We start from the raw sequence: 21,311 nt of genomic DNA on the forward strand, positions 1-21,311 counted from the left end.
TTGTCCACTTATACCATTTTATATATATACATTTCTGTTTCACATAAATAAATGACACTGAACAGCTGCATTCTTGTTTCTTTAGTTATTGTTATTAAGCTGTATCCTGGAGTGATCACAAGCGCCATTCACTGTATTACATTTTTCTAATAATAAAGAAAGAGAAGAGCTTTGATTGTCATTCAATGCTAATATTTGGATAAGATTTTGTAATATATATTTATACAATGTGCAGAAATTTGTCTGTATGGAAATTGCAACTTTAGAATAAAATTCTTTGAGATTACGAGACATGCTATCATTGATGGTATACTGTAGAATATTTGTTCAGTTGCAACTGCAGCAAAACATTTTCACTTGGAAATCTCTTCCATCGAAGTTTCATTCATGTTCAGTGGGTGGAAAGATATTCTGATATTATTATTATTAGCCATATGGTGCAGTATAAGCCTCAGGCTTATACTGCACCAGCCAAAAAAAAAAAAAAATTCCCTAGTACCCAGAGAGAGTTCTTTGTTTTTTTTTTTAGGTGCATTAGCAGCTAAGGCCATATTGCTCCGGGGATATGCGGTGGTCATTCCCTGACCTTGCCACATCCTCCGTATTTGGTGGTCACGGGCTGGAACCCCGGTCTAATCAGGAAGTGTGTGCTACTCATTGCTGCTCCTGCCCACCTGGCTATGGAAGTGCCCCCCCCCCCCCCCCGAGAGAGAGAGAGAGAGAGAGAGAAGTAGAAGAAGTAGAAAGGAATCACCAAGAAAGGGAAGAATGATGATATGATATCCAGCTCTGAACCCTGGGTGTGCCAAGCCCATACTCACCAGATGTGAGTCCCTGGGGGTAATATTTCCAAAGACTTCGAATAGGAAATCTGGATAATCACTGCAGTGATTACCAAGGCTTGGAGAGCATTAACACTTTGTTGTTATGTCTAAAACAATCCAGTTTCACTGAATTCAGTTTCCATTTCTCTCTCTAGTGTATTGTAGTTCCTCAAATTTGTAGCCTCCCTATGGTTTTGGCAATAATGATAGATGTTCTTGTAGTTTTAATGCTGGAGACTAGCATTATATAAATGCTGTCATACCATTGTGATGACGCGATCTTGTATTGTACAGCTATATAACATGCTCAGCAAGTTGAGTGTGATATATAACAATATATGGCAATGAATAATGTATGGCACCTTGTATTTCATTCTTCTGATGTGGTAGCTCCTTCTCAGGCCATAGTTAGTTTTTGTCACAAAAACTAACTTACATCTGCTCTTACAGAGTCTTAGAGCTGCTCTGATCATTCATCTTTTCTTGCCTATTGATATCAAATGTTATACCATTATGACTGACCCATTATGAAGTAGTTTTTGTAGATAATCAACTTTCATATAATTTGTTGATTTCTTCAATTCATGTTTGCCAATATGAATTTTGTGTCATTTTCAAAATGCTTGCATGTAACTCATATTTTTGGACAAAATATCATTCCCACAATTCTTTGTCTAAAATGGACCGAGCAGTCATTGTTCCATGATGTAGAACAACAAAAACACAGCCCATAGAATTTTAAGTACTAATTGCAAACATTTGTGTTTGCAATTAGTACTTAAATCAGCATAATTATTTGCTGATTACATAATTAAATAATTATCTGCTGATTATGTACAATTAGTACATAATCAGCAAATAATTATGTAATTATATTATGTAGCAGCATGTGCATATTTTTAATTAAATCTATATAACTCCTCTGACCATTTGGTCGTCCCAGATTATAAACAGAAAATTTATTTATTTTATTTTATATGATTGTATTTTTCTGTTGCAATGCCTATTGCAACTATGATTCAGGGTAGTATTGCAGTTAATTTCATCATCAACTTCTAGTCAGATTTGACTGGCACACTATGGCCATAGACGCCCAACAATTAGATTTGACAGTCTAGTTTTCTTAACTATTGAAAATCTGTATTTAACAATATAGGTTCCCAGAGTACCTATTGTTCTTATTTTAGTATTGTTACATTGTAATAGTCTAAATTTGGAACAATAATTTATTAGGTTCCCCTGGGTTAACTGGTTTTCGTGGTTTGCCTGGTGAAAAAGGTGAACCTGGTGAAGCTGCACCTGGCACATATGGTCCTCCTGGATTTCCTGGCCTACAAGGTCTTCCAGGTAATATATTAATTTTTAAAAACTATTTTGTTTTTCTCACACTGTAAACTTACAATATTATTATGTACTTTATAGCGTGTGTGTGTGTAATTGCAAGTAACAAGAAAAAATAAGAATTTTTATTCAGAATTTATTATTAGTTTTGTTACCTACTTTTAAATATTTTAGTAATGTTGCTAAAAAGTCTGTATTTCATGTCGTTTTCTTTATGAATGTGACATTTGTTTTTGCATAGCATCACTCACTTGCTTATAAATGAAAGAAAAGTAAATACACTTACCCTGCCCCTTGATTTTATAGACTAATAAGGTGGAAAGGGAATTATTGCCAAATGGGCAATAATTCCCTTTCCCAAATGTCCATTATATTGAAATTTTTTTTAAGACCCTTTTTTTTATCCCACATACTGAAAACTTAAACTGTTTGTTTATTTATATTATAAACACCAAAATAAAGTTAAACAATAAAAAACAAGCTTTTATTTTACCTGTACTTTTTTGGTTGGTGTGTAGTATATAGTCACTAGAAGATAATTTATTGTGACATATAGTGGTGTCTTGGAAAACTGTATTCAGAGTCAGAGCTAATAGCCCAAATTTGAGATAATAGTAAAAACTTTAGTCTGGACTGGTATTCTCAATGTTTTAAGCTAGATACCTTACCAGCTGATCTCACTTGCACATTAAAGGCACTTGAGGTTAATACTGGTTGCTGTTTTTTTTTGTGCTTTTTTGTCGCCAACTCTTGAAATGCTTCCATCAACACTATATGTCAGTGAATATTTCCTAATTTTACAGTCATTGGTGAGGTTCTGTGCAAATAATGAATTTGCATTAACCATTGGAGTGCCAATGCAATTGATGAATGCAAATTTTTTTTTTAATGTTTTTTTTTTTTCTGCTGTGAGTATAAAGACCATTACATCAATGCTATGAAGCTTGGAACTGTATTTGTTTATAATTCACATTATATTGCCTTTAGATTTTCTGTCATAGTTATTTATTAAAAGTGGTGGAATACCAGTGCAACTCATTGTGAAGGCAGTTTATAGTTATAGTTGCTTAAGCTTAACCTTGCTTTTTACCATATCTGATACAGTTTTTTTTTTCCACTCTCTGTGAGAAAACAAATCATCCTGATCAGTCCCTTTCCTCACAGATGTGGGAAAGGGACTGATCAGTGTCTGACTTCTCTAACAGATATATTTTTTGTAGAACATCAAGATATCCATGCTTTCTCTTTTCACCAATTTTCTTGCAGCCATGATGACACACTGTAAATGAAGTTATAATAAAGAAACAGTGCACAGATGAGCACCTAATGAGGTTAAAATAAAGAAACAGTGCACAGATGAGCAAGCTATCCATAAACAGACTGGGATGCTTGCTCATGACTCATGAGTTACCAGTTTCCTCTAGAGTATTCTGAGCACCTCAGAATACTCTAGTGAAAGTTGCTTTTTTCATATGCTAAATCCAAAGTCCATAAAATTGAGGGTTTACTCTATGCGCATAAGTACTCGTTCCTTGAGTGAGCGGGGTTCAAGGCCGTGACTGCTGAATACGGTGCTGTTTCTTGTATTCTGTCTATCTTGTGAACTCCTCTGACCATTTGGTCATTACGGAATATAAACAGAAAATTTAATTTTATGTAAAAGCACCATATCAGAGCTATTAATAATGTTTAACTTGTGTATAGAATAAGCAGAATAATCTTTGCTACAATTAAATGACAAACAAGAACTAGACATAGCCATCCATCATAGCTTCATCTCATCTTTCTTGCTACCTCTTCTCTCTCTCTCTCTCTCTCTCTCTGGGTGAGAATACAAGAAGTGGAACTGGGATGAGGTTCTGCATCCCATTTTTTCCCAAGTTTTCAATCAACTTATCAAGTACTTTGTAATTTTTATTCTTAACGTTACCACGAAAATCATTCAATAAAAGGTGAAATCATTAGCAAAATGATCACTCAGCATCAGTCATTTTGTATTTTTTGTGAATATAAAATCTGCTTAACTTATGGACCAATATATATGCCACCTTATGCTTTGGCACTGGACAGTTTTGGAAACTTAGATTGTATATGCTTGAAGGTGTCATTTTGAGTATCCACTGCTTTAGCAAATTATTTGAACAATTCCAACATGATACAGAATGGTGCTAGTAAGAATTTATTTCTTGGAATCAAGGGATTGTTTACTACTGTGTGTGTGTGCGGGTGTGCTTGCACATGCCAGGCTGCAGCCGAATTCTGGGAGCCATTCTCTTCTGCTGTTGTGCTGCTCTTCCACCATATAAGCTTAGCAACCTTAACAATCCAGAAGAAACACCAGCATCTTGATTTCTCCATAGGCATTACATTTATACCAGTCATACTTGAGCTTCTCTAACACATGCTTTACGTTTCCACAGTCTTCTTTAATATGAACAGTGTTCAACAGGAATTGATGGAAGTATATTCCAACAATGAAAACCATTCATAAGGGATATCTTTTTCTGTATGTGTAAACCTTGCAGTTAAGATGCAGTTATATTGGATTTGGCTAGACTCGATTGTTGCTAATTAGGGAAATGTGGCAGTGTATTTGAACAGGCTTCCGAGATGTAATTCTAATTGTTCTGTTCACCTGATTCATCATCCTATTCTGATAAATCTTCTCTGAAAGGCAGATTAGGAATTGGCAGGTTTTCATTGTGTAGCACTGGAGAAAGAGAATGTATATGGGATACACAACAGATTTTCAATTAACAAACTTTTTAAACTTTGTTAGAGCCACCATTAAAAGTAGCAGTTGTCGTGGTGGTTTGTGGGCTGTCAGCATATTCAAGTTATAGCAAATGACATACACATGATTTCCTTTAAACTATTCCTCTAATGGGATGCAACTACTACAGTAGAAAGGAGGTGCTGCTCACAACTTTACTTGATTATTCATAAGCATTTGAAAATTGGCTCCTTTTAAAACTCCTATTAAAACTAATATCCAAATAATTTAGATAATTTTAGATCATTTAAACAACTGATATATTCAGGACAGGACAGATTAATGCCATCAGAAATGATTGAACATTACATAAGCCTGCAAAAATACAAGATATTTATTTTTATTTCAAACTATAAAACTTAAGAAAAAGGTGTTACCATAACCTACAAAGGGCCCTAACCATCTCAATATATAGCTAAGTCATACTAATTCCAATATTAACAAAATAAACAATCAGTATAACAATCAATATTACCATAATATCGTTAGTGAATAAGGCTTACATCGAAAGGCACATCAACTGGGGCTAGCGCCTCTCAATATATGCCATCAATAACAACATGAGCTATCTGTTTCTGCTAGTTACATGCCAGCCTCACCATATTCATATATACTAAATATAGTATACATAATAGCTTTAAGATTAAATTTAAATTTAAGTAGCTAAACTGCTAATGTAATCAAAATAAATATGAAACTTGTTATAACAAATTAGAATGGCAGACTAGCAAAATATAACTGCTAGCCCTACAGATAGCCAAACTCTTAAACATTAATGGAATATTTACACAAGTATTTCTGTTTCCGTAGCAAAATGGAGAGGAGGAAAGAAAGAATAGTAAGGGCATAAGCCCAAAAATTAGGCTAAAGGAATAGGCAACAAGTATAGCAATAGTACCTCAATCTCCCTCGAATTACTCTAATAGATTTTGAGGCATAAGATACAAGAGTTAGATAGCATAAAGATAAAAGTAGAGGTAAAGACAACAAACTACTTCGGAAAATTACCGGAGGTGTTAATCCCCGTCCCTTAGTAGGGTTCCTGGTAATTCAATGTGTAAAGAAACTTGTACTAATCCAATTAAGATTAAAGGACTCTAATATAGAATTAAGGTTAAAGTTAAATGCCATAATAATAGAAAAGCAAGCCAAACTTCCAGAACAAAGCGAAATTAACCAATACATCTGAACCAAGCAAAATTTTACCGATACGTCGGAGCAGAACAAACAAAATGTGGATAGACCCAAGCTGCTGCATGAAATGAAAGAAAGTTCAAAGCTCCCTCTACTGTCATATGTAATTATGGAAAAAGGTATCCTCCAATTATAAAAGCATTGTGGACATAAGTGACCTCTGGGCGGAAAAAAAAAAAAAATATTCCATCCCATGGAACAACTATTGGGTACAACTTTTTCAGAGCGTATGACACAGATCAACAGCTCTATGGGAAGTGCCTAATATGTACATATATACCAATTTAGTAAATCCCCAAATTCCTAACTATAGTATGAGGGCAAATATTATTATGCCATAGTTTTATATCTATGTAAATAGCTCTACATAGGTATTTAAATATGAATTTAAGAAGAAAACCATTTTTACTCAGCTTGTTAATAAATTCTGTTAGAGAAACTACAATATTATCGGGACTATTATATAATCTAATTAATCTTAATTCTTGCAATAGAATTATATTGCTATGGATTCTGCAGGATATGTTTGAATGCCAATATGTGAGATTGACAGTCTCAAAATTAAAATCTCTACATTTATCATATACCTTATCAGTTTATATATATATATATATATATACAGGGTGTTTCAGTTAAACGTTTCAGAACTTCTAAGAGGGGTAGGGTACATCCTGACAACTCGAAATCATATAGCAATGTGGGGTCGGAAATGCTTTCCTGAAGCGGTGTTGTACACAGAAGCACCATAAAGAAAAGAGACCGTAAGTGAGAAATCGTTTTAATAATACATGAAAAGAAGCAAAAGGTACATGGATTAAAGTAAGTGTTCAAAGTTTCTTCAACCTCGTATTGCTTTCGCACAGTGGTACCTTGGAAAATGTGCTACAAATCCCCTTTTTCCTGCTGAAGTGTTGTTTTCCGATGAGGCATCCTTCACAAGGGAAGGAATTTTCAACACGCATAACGACCATATCTGGGCGGTCGAGAACCTGCATGCAATACGACGTCGTGCAGCACAGATTCGGTCAATGTATGGGCCGGTATTATGGGAGATCACCTCATCGGACCTTACCTGTTACCGTGTCGTCTAACCGGACCTATCTACTTGATCTTTCTGCAGCAAGTATTGCCACAACTTTTGAGAGATGAACAGATTTCTGCATCGACGCAACAGACAATGTGGTTCCAACACGATGGAGCCCCTGCCCATTATAGCGGAGATGTTCATAACTATCTGGATGTCACATTTGGTCAACAGTGGATCGGACATGGTGGTCCCGTGCGTTGGCCTGCTCGGTCACCCGACCTATCATGTCTTGATTTTTATTTCTGGGGTCATATGAAATCGCTAGTTTATGACACCCCTGTTGACAATGCTGAGGAGCTGGTTGCAAGAATCGCAGTAGCTGCCGAAGAAATTCGAAATTCGCCTGGAGTATTCCAGAATGTTCGGATGTCCATGCGTCGGAGATGTGAGGCGTGCATTGTAGCCTGTGGAAGAAACTTAGAACACTTACTTTAATCCATGTACCTTTTGCTTCTTTTCATGTATTATTAAAACGATTTTTCACTTACGGTCTCTTTTCTTTATGGTGCTTCTGTGTACAACACCGCTTCAGGAAAGCATTTCCGACCCCACATTGCTATATGATTTCGAGTTGTCAGGATGTACCCTACCCCTCTTAGAAGTTCTGAAACGTTTAACTGAAACACCCTGTATATATACATACACACTACTTCACACACACACACACACACACACACACACACACACACACACACACACACACACACACACACACACACACTTTGTTGGACCTCTCTTTAGTGAACTTCCATATAGCGAAATTTTTTGATTTCCCCTTGGTCATTACATTGAAAATAGTTTCCGTATAAAGAAGAAAATTTCCATATGATGAACTGATTTTGAGAGACCCAGGTACACATTGTTCGCACCTCTGGCCTTTATTTAATAAAGCTGATGCTGTTGAAAGCACGAATTAAGAGCTAAAAGGATTAAAAATTACTCCCTTTAGCTCTTAAAAGCTAAAGGGAGTAATTCCACAAATTAAGAGCTAAAATATTTTATAATTTAATGGTGCCCATAAAACCCTGCAGGAGGAAACTGGCCAACCATGGAGAAAGATAGAAAAATATGGAAGGTTTTGGGAGAGGCCTTTGCCCAGTGGTTTAACAATGGCTAAAAAGAAGTAAAACCTATACATCCCATACACTACTGTACTGAGAAGTCACACTGGTCAACTGCTATCTATGTGTCGACAGCCATAGACAAAGATTAAGGCATATTCCCGATGCAGACGTTGAGTCTGATCAACCTGTTTTCTACTTTAAGCAACCTATTACAGAATTAAGAGAGAGTAAGTTTCCTTTATTCCTGAAATTCATCTGTTGTTTTGATGAAATGAGTCATCCACACTTTCACTAAATTTCACCTGTCTTTGTTTACTTGGTAGGTATACGTGGTCCCTAAATCAATATTGTTTTAGCTGCTGCACAAGTAACCTTACAGTGTCTAAGAGGAAATCTTTGAGTGTAGTGTGAAAAAGTGGAAGTGCTTAATAGTGTAGATCATGGTGTTAAAAAAAGAAAGAAAAGAAATTTCTTTAAAATTTGATATTCCTGCCAGTAGTGTTGTTAACCATTCTGAAAAACTGTGTTTTGATCTTGAAACTGTTTAGGGAAACAGAAACCCATTCGGAAGTGTGCGGAATTATGCTGTGTGAAGGTGTAGATGAAGAAATTTTTAAGTAGATAAAGTTGATTTGAAACCAAAATGTGCCGATATCAGGGCCATTAATATAAGAAAAGGCTATGGAGTAGACATCTTTTCTGGGGCATAAAACATTTCAAGCCAGTTCTGGTTGGCTGGACAAATTTAAAGAGCACCATGGCTAACTCGAAAAAGTTATTTCTGATGAAAGTGGAGTTGAAATCAAAGAAGACTATACCCATTGGAAAGAAACACTTTTGAAAAAAGTTTTTGAACAGTGGATTTTAAATTTTGATATAAAGATGACAAAATAAAACAGAAAAATCATGTTGATTGTCGACAACTGCTCTGCCCACCTTCATTTGATAATTTTGAAACTTACAAGTGTGAAGCTTGTTTTCTTCCCTCTAAATACCTTGTCTAAATTGCAGCCACTGGGCCAAGGATTTGAAAATGCATTACCGAAGGTGCATACTGGGGAAAAAATAATTATACTGAGGATAGAAACCAAACAATCAATAGATTCTGTTATAGATTTATAGATGTGCATCCCCTCGATGTGGGCACTTGTACTTTCCAGTGATACTGCTGGCCTTCCATATTAGCATCATTGGGATCCAACACCCATATTTTGGTTCCCAGGGTTACATCATTGGAATCCAATGTGTGCAGCAGTGCTCTGTGACCCATGGAAACTTGGAAAGGGATTTCCTGGTGGTTGAGGGGCCCAGCCTTAATACACCACTTCGGCCCCTGCTTCAATAATATGGGTGGTCCTGGACCGATCTGACTGAGATCACTTGCCAGGTGGTTCTTACTGCTAGGGTCAATTGTGGTCTACGACCTGCTAGGGTCACAATTGATCCTAGCAGGTCGTAGGACAGGATCAAGGCTTATTAGAAATGTGGATTTGGTGCTCCTAAGTGAACTTGGCATCCCATTCGTGTATATAGTACCTGTTAGTTCATGAGTGGGTGTCCCCTCGTAGGGCTCCATGGTGGGTCGAGGTACTTAGGCATCAGAAATTTTTATCTTACTCATATGAGTAATTTAAATGCTACTCCTTCTGGAGCCTCAAAGCATTACAGGATCATCTAGACAAGACTGCAGTAATAGTAAAGACACAGCATGGGTTTGTTAAGGGAAAGTCTTGTCTGACAAATTTGATTGGATACTATGATGTGGTTACAAAGGAACTGAATGTAAAATATAATTTTGATATCATATTCTTGGATTTAAGGTAAGTTTTTGATACTGATGCACATGGAAGACTACTGTACAAATTGAAGCAGTATGTTATTAAGGGTAAGTTGCTATAATGGATAAAATGTGGTTGAGTGGGAGAAGACAGTGTGGTAATCAATGCTCTTTGTGAAATAATGTTATTAGTGGAGTCCCCCAGGGTTCGGTGTTGGGCCCACTGTTGTTTTGTATATTTATCAATGATATTGATAAAGGTATATCAGGCTTAATCTCGAAATTTGCAGATGATATAAAGGTTGGTAGGGTTGTTAATGTCTGTAATGGCAGTGTGCTTCTGCAACAAGATCTAGAAAATTTGGGCAGATGGGCTGAGAAGTGGCAACTAGAGTTTAACCTTGAGAAATGCAAAGTACTGCATATGGGTAGAAGTAACCCCAGAGAAACTTACCAACTGTGTGGTACTACACCTAGGGTGGTAGAAATTGAAAAAGATCTGGGAGTAATTGCGCAGTCAGATATGAAATTTTCTGAGCAGTGCAGACAGGCTGCCAAAGCAGGTCATGGTGTCTTGTCAATGATATACAGGAATTTTGCTAGTAGGGAAAACCAGGTGATTATTACTTTGTCAATGATCAGGCCATACTTGAGTACTGCATACAGCTCTGTAGGCCTCATTTTAGGAAGGATGTAGAGTTGCTTGAGCAAGTACAGAGAAGGGCAACAAGATTGTGTATGAGCAAGGTCATGAAAAAAAATGATCAATTCCTGGCTAACCTGGTTTCTAATTCAGAATGACCTTCTTAACCCAGTGCAATGCAGCTTCCAGGAAAGCAGGTCTGCTCCTGTTGAAACATTGTGCATAAAGAACACCTTGTCGTGGTTCTCTTTGACATAGAAAAAGCCATTGACACAGCTTGCAGATTTGATATAATGCAAAACATATATAATCTCTGACTATGCAGGCATCTGCGACATTTTATCAGAATCTTCCTACATAACCACTCATTTCAATTTAGATTCCACAGCCACTTATCTTCAAATTTTATCTAGGAATATGGGTCCCATAAGGTTCAGTGTTAGATGCAATGCTGTTTAACCTAATAATGAATTCAATAATACAGGACCTTTCACAAGCATTATCCACTACCCTGTACACAGATGACTTAAGTATCTCCTGTCATTCCTTAATATGCGAATGGTGGAAAGACATAGTTGCCTGGTGCCATCAACAGTTGTTAAACAGCTCCAAAACAATGATTTTCATCTCTCAATGTATCCTATATCCCCGGAGCAATATGGCCTTAGTTGCTAATGCTCCTAAAAAAAAAAAAAAGAAAACCAAACCAACAAAGCATACTATAGATAATGACACTCTTTCAATAAAAAATTATACAATGTAGAGAAGGGCCAACACATGGAGGTGCAGCCATCGTGGTTTGTAACTGGACCCCAACAGATTCCTTTAAACAGCAATCTAGAAGCAATAGCTGTAAGAATAACACAAGATTTAGGGTAACCATCTGTTTAGTGTATCTTCTACCAGCACCGGATATACCATTTTAAGAAATAGACTAACTAATCTCCCAACTCCCTCACCTTTCTATATAATGGGAGACCTGAAAGGACATAGCCAGCTATGGGGAAATAATGACATCAACAGATGAGGACGAATAATAGAGAGAATAATCGATCACCATAACCTTTCTCTACTCAGTAGTGTAAACATAATTATTTTCACTCTCCTAGTCATACAATCTTAGCAATAGACCTAATTATATGCACTCCTTCACTTCTACCAGAATTAAACTAGCATGTAATAGATAACCCATACAGCAGTGAGTATTACCCAGTAATCACCACTCTGACCAGAAACCCTTCCTGCCACCTTAGAAGACAACCATGCTGGAAAGTAAGAAAAAGAAACTGGGAAAAATTTAGAGAACTGACAATATTTAATCTGTAGATCATTTAAGAAAAATTGGTCAATGAAACACGTTACAGATAGCTTAATACAAGCAACTGAACAAACAATAACCACAATTTCAACTAGTTTTCCACTGCACCCAAAATCCTGGTGGAACAAAGACTGTGTGAAAACAAGAAGACAACAAAGCAAAGCTTGGAATTAGTTCCAGAGATATCCTACTATGGATAATCTAAAATATAAACAGACACAAGCGCTAGGTAAGTATACCTGGAAAGAAGCCAGAAAAAATTCCTGGATCCAGTTTACTTCCTCAGTAAAAAGAACAACAAACACACAGACAATATGGAATAAAATGTAGAAAATGAATGGGAAATACAAAAACCAACCATCCTTAGTATTACACTGGAATGCAGAAAGCATCACTGAACGTTCAGAGATAGCTATGTATTAGTAGAAAAATTTGCCAAAGTATCATCAAAAAAATCATACACTGCAAAATTTTCACCCTACAACGAGAAAACTGGAAAAAAAAAAATCAGAACTAATTTTTACACCAAAAAGATTGAACCCTATAATCAACCAATTACATTACACAAATTATGTGAAGCATTATCACAAACAAAACTAAGTGCAGTTGGACCAGACAACATACACTATGATATGCTTAAATATCTAAAGCAGAAGGAAGTAGAAAAATCTTCTTAAACTGTACAATCAATCACATTTTTCTAGACGATCAATATCCTGAAGCATGGCATTAAGCAATAGTATTAGCTTTCCAAAAATCAAATAAAGATCAGAAAAATCTATACGACTATCGACCTATAGCTCTCACTATCTGCCTAAGCAAAGTATTTGGAGTAGATAATCAACAAAAGATTAGTCTGGTATTTAGAAACAACCAACTGGTTCAACAGTATGCAGTGCAGGTTTAGATCTAATAGATCCACCTTAGAACATCTCGTATGAATAGAAACAGACATAAGAGATGCATTTATGACACAGCATGGAGATACAGTATGCTACAAAACATCCACCATACAGGTCTCAGAGGACATTTACCCCTATTCATCCAAAATTTTATGAAAATTAAAACATTCGAGGTTAGTGTACAGAACACCATATCAAAAACATATAAATAAGGAGGAGGAGTTCCTTGGGAGGGCTGTCTTGAGTTCCATACTATTCATCATAAAAATAAATGGCATTGCAAAACAACTGCCATCCATGGTGTAGATGACTTCAGTATTTCATATCAATGCATTTATGACACAGCATGGAGATACAGTATACAGTCAGTCCTCGTATATTACGATAGTTGTGTTCCTAGAAACCCTCGTGCAATATAAACAACAGGCCCTATGGGAAAAATAGGGTTAGGTGCCGACCACCCAAGATTGAACACACATTTGTAACCAAAACATTACCAAACACAATAAATAATCGTAATAAAATACGTAAGTATTTTATTACGACTATTACGTAATAAAATATTGCTTTTGCTTCTATCACAAACAAACTTGTTTTTTGTTTGATTTTCTATCCAAAGAGTTGATACCGTTGCATCTCTTCCAGTTTTGTGTCTTAATCAATGGATTTTAATTACACTTTGAGTTGTTCCTGCTATGAAAGTTGTTTTTATTTTCTCTGCATTCTTTGTAATTCTCGGCGTTGCCTCATTTAGGTCTGTAGCACGTGCAATATCACATGGTCTTTCATTTCGCTCAAAGCGTTTCACAGTTTCATATTTTTTCGCTATCGACAGTGGTGGACTGGCCATAAGCCTTACCGGGGAAACCCCGGTGGGCCGGTGTGATTTTGGCCAGTGGTACGAGGCCACTATAAATTTTCCCGGGTAAGAATTTTTGATCCAGTCCGCCTCTGTTTATCGATATTGCTTTTTTTTTTTCTCTCTGAATCTCTGCTGTGTCTTCACCAGGACGCTTTCTTTTCACACATTTTAAGTATTTTACTCATTTTTAGGGAAATAAGCACAATTACAAAACGAGGAGGTGCGCTCAATACACATAAACAAAGCTGAGCGTGCGTGTGTAGCAACTGAATAAACAACACCGTAAAGGCAGAGATACACTATTATCACCTCACATTTTACTAAAGCACATTTCTAGGGGTTACTACCATAAAACAATAAAAACAATTTCCAGTTGCGTTTCTGCTAGTGGAATCTGTTATAAACTGGTAGTAAACCTTTTTTTTGCCTTTAGCCAGCGGGTGGTTGGTTGGTGGAACAGACTTCCATCTCTTGTGGTGGAGGTTGATAGCCTAAATAAGTTTAAGGCTCAGCTGGACAGGTATTTTGAACGAACAGAGGGGTGAAGTGGAAGTGGGTTTTTTTTTTTTTTTTTTTGGCTGATGCTGCATAAGCTTGCTTTCTTGCATCAAATGCCTCTACTAATGCTAATGCTAAGCTAAACTCGATCTAATTGCATTTGTGGAATTGTGTTGGTTTTTACGTTATTATGGTGAAATGTGTTTCCCCTTCACTGATATAAAACACATAAATACATTTTCAGAATCTTCTCTTCATTCCTATCATGTTGCATTCGTTTGGGGTGATTCCGCGTTCGACTGCCATTTCTTGTAAACACAAAGGCGAATCGTGCATAAGCGAATTCGGTTCGTGTTATATAAGATATCGTTCTCCTATTTATAAATCGTGTATGATCGAATTCGTGTAATGTAAACACGTGTTATAAGAGAGGACTGACTGTACTACAAAACATCCACAAATCAGGTCTCAGAGGACATTTACCCCTATTCGTCCAAACTTCTATGAAAAATAAAACATTCGAGGTTAGAGTACAGAACACCATATCAAAAACATATAAGGAGGAGGAGTTCCTTGGGAGGGCTGTCCTGAGTACCATCATAAAAATAAATGGCATTACAAAACAACTGCCATCCATGGTGTAGATGACTTCAATATATTTAATATCAAGCACAAAATATGGGAACAATGGAAAGGCAACTACAATGTGAAATTAACAATATCAGTAATTGTGCCCAGGAAAATGGTTTTAGAATTGCACAACAAAAAACAGTCTGCATACATTTCTGTAGAAAAAGAAATTTACATCTTGATCCTGAACTAACAACACAAGGTCACAGAATACTAGTTAGGAAAGTGTAAAATTACTTGGACTTGCTCGAGACAACAAGTTGACCTTTGAAGAACATATAAAGCAATTACGAATAAAATACATGAAACAACTCGATATTCTTAGTCTTAACAACAATATCTTGGGTAGCTGACCATTATACCCTGCTCAAACTTTACAAAGCACAAGTAAAGTCATAAATAGATTATGGAATACCTGTTTATTCATTGGCAAAATAGTCCGCCCTCAAATAGTTATATCTGATTCATCATAATGCACTGTGAAGAGCAACAGGAGCCTTCTACATATCTCCTATATTCTCTATACAGAAGCTAATGTTGTCTCCTGAGGAACCATTGTTCCTCAGGAGACAACAGTTAGCACTACTGTATGCATACAAGATAAGATCCATAAAAGACCACCAGACTTGAATATCCCTATTCTCACCAAAATGGGAAAACATATATAGGAACTGCAAAAGTGCAAACCAGCCTCTAGGCATCAGACTACAAGAGTAACTGATAGCACATGATCTCAACATAGATAACATTGTAAATCTAGATGAGCATATAATACTACCATGGATAAACCACTCCACAACAGTTCTCTTCACATAAATCTGGAATAAAAATACTTTTTCAGATGTCAATTTCAACAACTATATGTTGTTGAAAGTTGGCATTATTCTTTTGGAAGTTGGCATGACAGATCAAAATCAGAGAACCATGTAGTAGCATCAGCAGTTCTCCCAGACATTACACTGTCGTGCTAACTTCTAAAAGAATGCATTGTCTACATTGCAGAATAAAGTAGCAGTTCAGATAGCCCTGGAGCACTTCAGAACCACATACCATTTGAGAACAGTAATATACTCTGATTTATTAAATGCAATACAAGCCATACAAACCACAGACTATATAACCTGGGTCCTTGAGGTTGTCACAGACATTCTCTCAGATATGCCAGACAAGCTGTACTTGCTACCTGGGAGTCTAAAATGCCGATAGAACTGATATTCGGACGACACTCAAGTCAAGTGGACCCAATTTCGGAGAAGTCTGGACAGACTGTGCCAAATCCTCTGCTTGCACCTTCATGATGGTGGGACTGTTAGTAATCCCAATGAGCAAGCACACTGGGCGACCACCAGGTTTAAACCAATGTAAGCAGGGGTCGAGGTGTGGGGCCCACACCACATGGAGCAATGCTGCCCCTCTGTGTTACCAGGCAATACTAGGAGGTAGATGACTTTCATCAACCAGTGCAATTCCACCACTTTGCTTATTGGAGGCTTGAAGTGGTGAAACCCATGTTTAGTCTCAAGAGCTAAGTTCCGATCGACCCTTCCCTATCTCTTCCACCGTGCAGTATGACATGACTTTTGAGGTTATGAGGTACATCATGGCCTGATCCAATCTTCCTTACATTTCGAGAGTACAGCTCTAAAACGGTGTTTGCAGGCCGGCCGCTAGTTAGTACACCGGACTGAATAGTGTGTATATGGGAGGAGGGAAATTATGAAGGCCACGTTATGTCAAGGATCTGGATATATTCTTACCATGTGTACCCCCTGTCCAAAAAGTTCATTACTTCATACAGCATGTCCCCCCACTTTTTCTTACTATTGAATACACCACGAATTGTCAAATTAATAGAGTAAGCTTATCTGCAAAAAGATCTAAACCTCCCTAACACTTCCTAGTTCATTTCACAAATATACGTGGTCTCAGTTCTAATCTCAACGATGTCCATTTCCACTTCCAGTTTGCGAAACCCCATGTACTTTTTCTGACAGAATCTCAGTTATCAGTTGATTCAACTACTGCTCATCTCAGTTGCACAAATTATTCGCTGTATGATTCCTTTCACCTCAAAGGTGGTACTAGTGCATATGTCCATTCCGATATTCCCTGTCAGAGTCTTGGTAATTTGGAATCTCCTCTTTTCGATCTTCTCTGGCTTAAAATCTTGTCTCTATCATTCTGCCAACTCCACTAATCACTTGAAGCTCTTTGACTTACTCTCTTCACAACTTGATATTCTCTATTCCAACTTGCTTAATAGTGAGGTAATTTTCCCTGGTGATTTTAATTTCACAACAACTATAGCTGGCTTCCGTTTTATAGTCAAACCGACCCAGCTGGTTGAGATGCTGAGGCTTTTGCAATTACTAATGACCTTGCACAGATTCTTCATTTACCTACAATGATACTGGACAATCCTAACCATACAGCCAACACGCTTGATCTTTTTCTCACAAACAACTCTTGTAAGTACACGGTTGAAGTGAGTGGTCCTTTAGGCACCTCAGATCACAACTTGGTGATTGTCTCTTCTCCACTGGAGCCTTTGTCTCATGACTGTTCACAAACTTATGTTGTTTGGCATTACAAGAATGCAAATGGGATGACCTGCGAGATTTCTTTTCCTTGGTCGGATTATTGTTTCAAAATTTCTGATGTCAACGTTTGCTCAGATTGTCAGTTAAATTATTCTAGTAGGAATGGAATCCTTTATTCCACACTCCACTTTAAAATCTTGCCTTTTTACCTAAACCTTGGTTTTCCAATAAATGTGCTAAGGCTATTCAAGAGAAGAATGTTGCATATCTTAATTGACTTGTTTCCAATTCTTCACTTTCATTTTCTGCCTACACTAAAGCTCACAACAACTGTAAAGCAATTATTATTCAGGCTAAGAGTAGAAAACTTGCTTCTTGCTTTAATGGTAACCAAGCATTCTGGTCTCTTGCCAAAGCTATTGGCCGCAGCTTTTTCCCTTCTCTGCTCCCGCCTATGTTAAAACCAGATTGTTCTGTTGTCACTTCAGACAAGGATAAAGCTGACCTGCTAGCATCCCATTTTTCTTCCAACTCATGTATTAATGATCTTGGTAAAACACTTCCCACCATTCCCAACACACTCCATTCAATGTCTCCTGTGTCTTCTGTCAAAAGTGTGTCAGAAGGATTTTGACGAATCTTGATGCTAAGAAAGGTCCAGTCCTGATGGTATTTCTCTACTTGTTCTCAAAACCTGTGCTCCTGAACTTACTCCTGTTCTTTGCCACCTTTTTTCACTTTCTTATTCCAAAAATGTTTTTCCTTCTGCTGGAAATTTGCTGATATCCAGCTAGTTCCTAAAAAGGCTGACAAATCCCTCCCATCCAGTTATCATCTCATTTACTTCTACTACTTCTACTCTTTCTAAAATAATGGAGAAATCAATTAGCGTATTTCCCCACGTATAAGATGCACATTAATTTTGTGGCCCGATTGAAAAAATATATATTAACTTATCGAACTCAAGTTTTATTCATCATAAAATTCATACAACTCATCACTGTCAAAACTCCCATCCATTAGCTTGTGTTCATCAGTGTCTGATGACGAATCACTGTCTTCATATATTGCCTCATCCTCAGTTCCTTTTTTCTTGGCGCATAATAGCCACTGCTACTAATGCGCCATATAAATTTTAAACCTAAACCTAAACCTCAGTTCCATCTATGGCATTTGAAATGCCACACTTCTTAAATTACTTGATATTATCCAAGGATATTTTCACCCAGGTACAAACTTCTCCTATAGTTGGTTTCTTCACTCTTCCTGCTGGTGCCAAATTGTCCCCATCCATTGGTTCCATTCGTCTCTCATGTCAGCTTTGAAGGATTTGTTAATGCTGACATCAAGTGGTTGGAGCTGGGATGTCAAGGTGTGACGGCAAGTTTTGTTTTTTGCTCTGCAGCAATCTTCTTTGTATTTTTTGTTATGTGTGCCCTGAACTGATCAAGCACCAATAGGGCAGGTTTGCGTAAGAGCCCACCTGGTCTCCTGCTGCAAACTTTCTCAAACCAGATCTTCATCCCATCCTGATCCATCCATTTGGCATTGTTTTGCATTTGAAAATCAGCATAGGAGGCAGCTTGGTTCCGTTGGCATAACAAGCTAGAGCAACTGTATAATGGTTCTTTTCATGTCCACTTGTCTTCACAGTTACAGTTTTCACCCCCCTTATCAACAGTTCTGTTACTTGGGACATCAAATTGAAGGGGGACTTTGTCTATATTTGCAATCTGTCCCAACTCAAACTGATGTGTCTTCCGACATTGAATGACGAAACGATTAAATTCAAGGACCTTCTGCTCATAACTTTAAGGCATCTTTTGGGCAAGTCTGGTGCATGTATGCATGCTTAGTCCATTCCGTTTCATGAACCTGAAGCACCAATTGTGTCCTCCTTTGAAATTAGTAACTTCTTTTTCATCAGCAATTCTTCTTGCCCCATGCTGAACCATCTTTGTGGACACAGGAGTTCCAATTGCCCTTTGCTTCTCAATCCATATCTTCAATTCCCTCTCTAAATCAGGCCATTTTGCTGAATTGCCTCCAATGGCCTTCTTCTGCCGTGGCGTTTTCAGTAGGGTTTCTTCTTCCCGTAGCCAGTCTCGGATTGTTTTCTCAGTTGGAGGAGGACCAAACTGACGTTCAGCACCACGATTTCCATTCACTTTTGCAAACTGGATCACTTTTAACTTGAATTCAGCACTGTACAAAAATTTTCTGAGCCATTTCTGGGCAGAACGTGGCAAAACGTAACCTAATATACCAGTAACAAGTGCAAAACAAATGAGCGCAAAGACAGTAAGTGCAAAAAAGCGGGAAATGCAAGAAAAAAAATCCACACCCACTGTATAAAATGCACCCAGTTTTTAGACCCCAAATTTTTCGAAAAAAGGTCCGTTTTATACATGGGGAAATACGGTAACTGCCAACTCTTAAGCTTCTAGAAACTTTCTGTCTGATCAGTGATCACCGGTTTAGATTCAGTCAGTGTCAATCCACTGGTGATATTCTGGCTTATGTTACCTATTTATGGACTAATTCAATGGAAAAGTTTGGTGAAACACAAGCAGTTGCTCTTGACATCTCAAAGGCTTTTGATCATGTTTGGCATAAAGGTCTTCTAAACAAGCTTCCATCTTATGGTTTGCCAACTGTTTTTTGTAATTGGTTATCCAGTTTTCTCCTTGATTGCTTACTGAGGATGTTGGTAGATGGCTCTCTGTCTTCTAACTTCTCCACTAATGCTGGTGGCCCTCAAGGTTCAGTTCTTTCCACCACTCTTTCCCTCTTTTACCAATGTAAGCAGGGGTCAAGGTGTGCCCACACCACATGGAGAAAACTGGATAACCAATTACAAAAAACAGTTGACTGGAAATCCTATCCGTAGTTTTGCTGATGGTAGCACATTGCATTCCACTTTTCATTTTCAGAAATGTAACCCTGGTCAATCAGCTTCAACTTCTTAAATATCTGCTTCCAATTCCTTAAATGCCAATCTCCAGGTAATTCTCCAGTGCGGCAAAGACAACTGGCTTGTGTAAAGAAAGCCTGCACGAGAACAACGAGAAACGTCAGATAACTTGCACGTAAAATTAGCTTCCCCATACGGCACTCTAGCGCTGCTCGGTCAGGAGCAGAAATTGAGTAGGATATATTGATTGACAGGTAGACATGGCAAACGATGAAATGATTGGTGGTGGGCGCGACAGACGACAAGCTACTGTGTAGTCATTGGTTGACATTATGATGTGCATTTACCAGTAGGTGCTGATTGATATTATGATACATGTGTATCCGCATGAGTGTCTTTAAAAATAAAAATACAGTAATAAAAAATTAATATTTTATTAATAAACAATTTGGTCGAGATTCAGAAATGGGTACCCTTTCCATATAGCTAGCGATATGGCTGTGATTGACAGGTGCTGACTCTGCCCATTGTCACGTGATCTCCTTAACAGACGGAAATGGCTGTTGTGGGTGGCACACACTGCGTGCCAGCCATGTCACCCGTGCGATGTATCTACCGGCACTGGAAACACGAGGCATGCTGAGGTTTTTCTGGGTTACGAAACCGAAAAATTTAAAAAAACAAACTATTGTTTATTGGTATTGTTCTCGGCTGAATAATTCCGGGGGTGTGGGGGCTCCAGCCCCCACATAGATGGGGGTCACAAAATAATAAAAATTAAATTAAAAAAAAAATAAAGTAACTTAGCTCTGTGATTGGCTGATTACGATTGCGTAATGACATTTTGGTTAGTTCTTGATTTGTGCAGGTGCCTGTTGCTTGCTGCCGTGAAATCTCCTTTGTCAGGTATTTTTCACAGGAAACAGGGGCGTACACTAACAAAA

The 21,311-nt window shown here is 37.5% G+C and overlaps 1 protein-coding gene across 1 annotated transcript in view; it reads left to right on the top strand.

The window, feature by feature from the left end:
- The window catches only part of LOC150091155 (uncharacterized), a 1,391,089-nt gene that overhangs the window by 884,984 nt on the left and 484,794 nt on the right, over positions 1-21,311 (top strand). Inside the window, exon 25 of the mRNA XM_090374518.1 lies at positions 2,058-2,171. Within this exon, the coding sequence (XP_090230644.1) occupies positions 2,058-2,171 (114 nt within the window). The remainder of the gene's footprint in view (positions 1-2,057; positions 2,172-21,311) is intronic.

This window comes from Mastigoproctus giganteus, chromosome 1 (genome assembly GCF_048544385.1).
Source record: "Mastigoproctus giganteus isolate SK-2022 chromosome 1, ASM4854438v1, whole genome shotgun sequence".
NCBI lineage: Eukaryota > Metazoa > Arthropoda > Arachnida > Uropygi > Thelyphonidae > Mastigoproctus > Mastigoproctus giganteus.